The 4,919-nt window shown below is 39.3% G+C and overlaps 1 protein-coding gene across 6 annotated transcripts in view; it reads right to left on the bottom strand.

The window, feature by feature from the left end:
- The window catches only part of LOC114308853 (uncharacterized), a 12,331-nt gene continuing 7,412 nt past the window's right edge, over positions 1-4,919 (bottom strand). For 2 of the 6 annotated variants that reach the window (XR_014330174.1, XR_014330175.1), the window contains 4 exons: positions 3,914-4,919; positions 2,502-3,088; positions 1,881-2,075; positions 1-479 (listed from right to left, as the gene is read on the bottom strand). The exon at positions 3,914-4,919 is cut by the window's right edge and continues 1,444 nt beyond it. Coding sequence is in view for 3 of the 6 variants with exons in the window: in XM_082869844.1 (XP_082725970.1) it covers positions 470-479; positions 2,502-3,088; positions 3,914-4,919 (1,603 nt within the window). In the remaining 3 variants the exon portion in view is untranslated. The remainder of the gene's footprint in view (positions 480-1,880; positions 2,076-2,501; positions 3,089-3,913) is intronic. The other 4 variants (XM_082869844.1, XM_082869845.1, XR_014330176.1 and 1 more) reach the window with 3 other exon arrangements.

Here is a 4,919-nt window from a genome sequence, read left to right as displayed (position 1 = left end):
AAAAAGAATGCGTGCAGGAAAATCCTGACAGCAAAAGGCTTTTATAACAACGTTAAACCCTAAATTGTAAACCTCGAAAGAGTTCTTCAGAGGAACTACAATCTGTCAAACCCTACAACAAAGGAGAAGGAAAAAAAAAATCTAAATGGGTCTTGCTTCCCCGTCTGCCATGCTTCCAAATCCTTGAAAGGGCTGTGAGGTTAGAAGATGACTAGGTAGTTTACATACAAGCATTAGTCAGGCATTAAGGTGAATGTTTTGATTAGCGAAATTTTAAGCAATCATCAAATCAGAATTCCAGGTGTTCTTGTTTTGTGTGTGAGAAGAGAAAAGGTCGGGTAATAAGAGATTTTCTCGTTATGGTTTTTTCTCCCAAATATCATTTTCTACCTGGTTTGAAAATGCAAGAGGCAGAAAATCCTCTTCTTTCAACCGAAAATTCCTTTGAGCCACTGATCTGGCAAAATAATCAAACCCTCCTGTTAAGATAAATACATGGACAGCATCACATAATGATTCCAGTCAAATAATCAAAAATAATTTTTGAGAAACTTGCATAAAAATTCAAAACAAAAAAAGAAAAAAGAAAAGAAAAGAAAGAAAAATGGAAAAGCAATAGGTAACTAAACTAATCACAGCCATGACATTAAACATGCAGTACGTAGCTTATTCTAATCAGGCTCACATAGTTCTCTAACAAGGCCATTCCTTCCATAAGCCAATTAAACCCATGAATTCTTTGGATAATTACACTTTATCCCCTTGTTTTGCCCAAAAATAAATAACCTCCACATGGTTTAAAAGTGAACACACAACCCCATGTGATTTGGACTAAAGTGAAAATTCGATATTGCCGCTACTCTCTGTGTGTGTAAAATGGAGAATATTTGAAAAAAATTGGACCAAAAAGTCAATTTGCACATATTTTTTTGGCAGAAAAACATTACTGCCCAGTCAACTCAAAGTGTGGGGTCCACAAGCCTTTAAAACTAACAGAATCCGTTCATTTTGCACTTTCGTTGAAACCACAAGGGGTTGTGTTTACTTTTAAAACATATGGAGGTTGTCTTTTTGGGCCAAATCATAGGGGGTAAAGTGTAATTACTCCTTAATTCTTTAAGACAGAGAAACAAAGAGCTTTGAAACACATCACAATCTCATTATCAAAAAGAAAAAGAAAAACATCTCACAATCTGAGCTTTAAACAGACCAAATTCCACTACTAAATCTAATCCGGGCTCACACAAATGGCACTTAGTGAATTCAGACCGAGGGAAGAGCCTGGTAGTTATGACTGATTACCATAATAATATTGCTCAATTACAAATATTTCAGGTCGCATCATCACATGGATGCAACAAATTCTACAACATAAACATACAAACTCGGGCACTAATAAGAAAGCCCGTAGCCTATTCTTCATGCTTACATGTGCTGTAAATATTGTTTTATGTCTATATAGACTCACAGGCTCGATGAAGCATGTTGATGTAAAGTTACAGTTCCACATTGAGCCTAATTGCCTAAATTTACTAATAATATTCAGGAGTATGTAGGTAAAAGTGACAACTGATGTTTTGATATAGGATTCTCCAAACCATGCGAGAAGGGCTTCACAGGCTCTATTTTTGTGGAGCATCACTGAAGCTACTCAATACACCCCACCTCAATTAGTGTTCTAATAGTCTTGTTCTAATAAAAGTGGTGCCGATCTAAAATAAAATAAACAAAAGTCAATTGGGATTGTTTGGCCATTTGCAACTTTTGAGTAACTAATGCACCAGTACAATTGAAGGACTTGATCCAAGTTGAAAATAGTAAAAGAATATGCAGCAGGCCAAAGAGGGCATACATTGAGCATGTAAGAAAGGACATATTACCTTGACTAAGAACAAGGTTTTGCATGGACTTTATTGGCAAAGACAAATCCATAGAGTGAATTTCAACTTCCAAGCAATAGGAATCAAGGCTTGTTAAGCAGTATGCCTTCTGTTTCAGCGTAATTTGGAGGGTAATATCAACTCAATTGCTAAGGGTAAATCCAAACTCCATACGTACCCTTCCTCAAGAAGAATCTGCTCGTGACAATAAAACCCAAAATGCACTACTACTGAACACCAAGTGAAAAACCAAGCCTCTTAAAGAATGTAACATCGGGAAGCAAGAGCTGTGAAGCAAATCTAACATGTAAGCTGAAAGGCAAGGACCAGCTCACAAAGCTGGCTAATTTTGAGGCTGGGATTTGCAATTTTGATGGCACAACGAATTACAAGGAAAGGATTTCAGGGTTACAGAGGAAGCCCTAAGCGCATAGATCAATAGCCACAAAAGGTAAACAGACTACTGTTTTGCTCACATGGGCCTTCTAAGATGAATTTAGCCATAAGTGGTTCCTAAATCACAAACCTATGACTGCAATAAAATGGCTAATACAGGCCTAACAAATTATAATAGAAGTTAAGTCACACAAATTGATACTAACTTTCATAGGAGACAATTACCTTGGAAAGTGGGGCGAAGATGGCTGGTCTGGTGAAGTCCGTTGCATGGAGCCCCCATGAAACCTTTGTTCCTCAAATGCTTCCCTCGATCGACTTCCCTCACTTAGCTGCTGTTGTTCATTCATACTTGAGAAACCCACTGGCCCAAGAGACCCGAATTCAAGCGGTTCACCGTGTGAACCATAACTCGCATTATGTTCAAATGGATACAACATAACAACAGGCGGAACAGTTGGTCCATTTGATGACACTCCATTGGGGTTCATAGCTGATAAAGGATACATGCCATATGCCAAATTGGGAGGACCACTCTGGCTAGAATTAGATCGCAATGGACCATTTTGGGACTGGTAAGAAGGAACAGGGTCATGTCTCCATGACCTGCCTGCTCTGCTCTCGCTGGCAGCCAAACGGTCCAGCCTTGAGTTTGACTTCTCAGTTTGGTTGCGACTATGGTTGCGACCAGCAGCTCGCGATTTTGAATTGGTATTCCAGTTCCCCTCCCTATCACCATGGTTGTCACTTCTATCATGGTTGTAGTTCCCCCTTTTGGTACTTGAAGAATGCCGGTCCCTAACAGTAACCTTCTGTGGAAAATCAGAATAGAAGGTCAAATACGAAGTTAACACATCAAATCTTACACAATCAAACAGAAATTATAAAAATTGACCTCATCGCTAATATAGTGAATAAGTTGTAAAATGGGACCAGATAAGTTAGCTTCCTGACTACCAACATCAGCCATAAGCATGTAGTAAAATGAAGGGGAAATTGCAAATCAGTGGTATCTTGACAAAATATTTACAAATTCATGAAAAAGTTTATAAATTCAATTATTATAATTGATAAAGTTGATCACTTATTTGAATTTTTTTTTTTTTTTTGAAAACTTCCACTAAATTGCAATTTCCCCTAAAATGAAACTACATTTCACGAAGGTAGACCAGTTGCATTGCAGGTAGTACAATACATGTAATAGTTATTAGTAAGTAGTAAATAATGCTACACCCAACTTCCAAGAAATACTCTGATTAAAAGAGAAATTTCTAAAGCCCTCCAAATCTTGTACACATTAACATTCAAAACCACTATAAGAACATCAGCCCACAATCCATGTGACCATTGTTCCAAACAATCCAACAAAATATAATCAATAAATAGACCTGGATCAGACAGTGGTGTAGTTACTGGAAACCTTGTCCGTTCAGTGGGTTGCAGTAAGCACATAGGCCAATATTGGTGGTCAAATAGCACATGGGAAACACAAGCATAAAAAATATATCACATCTTATGGTCCAATAAATTAATACTTGTCCTCTTTATTGGTGTAAAAAAGACACAAAACTCAAATAGCAGAAAATAGTAATATTAAAACGAAAGGATGTAGGAATAGACATAAAGAACTATCTTACAGGATTCGGCAGATAGGTTCCAGTCCCACTACGATATCTTGGCATCTCATCAACATAGCGCTGATAGACATTGGGAGGTCTATTAGCAACTGACTGGAGTGGAGAAACAGGAATAAGCCGATGGCCATAACCCATAAGCTGAGTGAAGAGATTTATGTTGGTTGACATAGGTCTTCCAGGACCATCCCAAGGGAAACGACCTTGCAGGTACATAGGTGGCACAACAACAGGTGAAGGATAAATCAAAGGTGGGTTTTGGCAAAACCGCCCAAATTGCAAATTTTGCCAATGGCTAGCAAAGTCACTATTAAGAATGTCAGGCTTATGCTCATTGGATGTCTCAACAAAAGCAGCCCTCCTCGAAGAATTAGTAGTATTTAGTTCCTCAGACTGATCAAACCCCTCAGATGAATCAAAGTTCTGACCGGAATCACTGTTATCCAGACCTTCTTCCCCACCAAAATGGCTTGTTGACGTGTCAGAAGTTCCTGTCTCAGGTGGAATATTGTAGACAGGAAGCATTGTGAGGAATGGGACCGGTGGCCCTGTAGGATAAAATGTAAAGGGAACCCCACCAGAATTATCCATCACTCTTTCCCGAGAACCAGGACCTAACAGCACTGGAGCAATGGGCATCATCGAGTCTGATCCGCTTGTCTGAGCCAGTTCATAGCCATGCATGTGCGGCATTAGACCATGCATAGAACCAACAGGCTGAGGTCCTGAGCTTCTTTCTGCCATTTCGCTGCCAGTGGTTGACACTGGATTCCAGTCCCTGTCATCCTCCCCTGGCTGAGTAGCATGTTCAGACACGGTTTTACCTTTCCCATGCATAGTAGACGGCTCTGCAGGAACTGTTTTCTTTCCCCATTTTTCTCTCGTCGACTTTGAGACCTTTGATGATGATCCATCCCAAGAACTCTCTGAAGAGGTTTTACTTCTCAGAGAACTACTGTGTGCAGCAGATGAGAACCGTGAACTTGTAGTTCTTTCATCAGAGAGATCA

This window comes from Camellia sinensis, chromosome 5 (genome assembly GCF_055761805.1).
Source record: "Camellia sinensis isolate YWXY chromosome 5, ASM5576180v1, whole genome shotgun sequence".
Taxonomy (NCBI): Eukaryota; Viridiplantae; Streptophyta; class Magnoliopsida; order Ericales; family Theaceae; genus Camellia; species Camellia sinensis.
The sequence above is the reverse complement of the archived record's forward strand: the minus strand, read 5'-3'. Positions and strand labels throughout refer to the sequence as shown.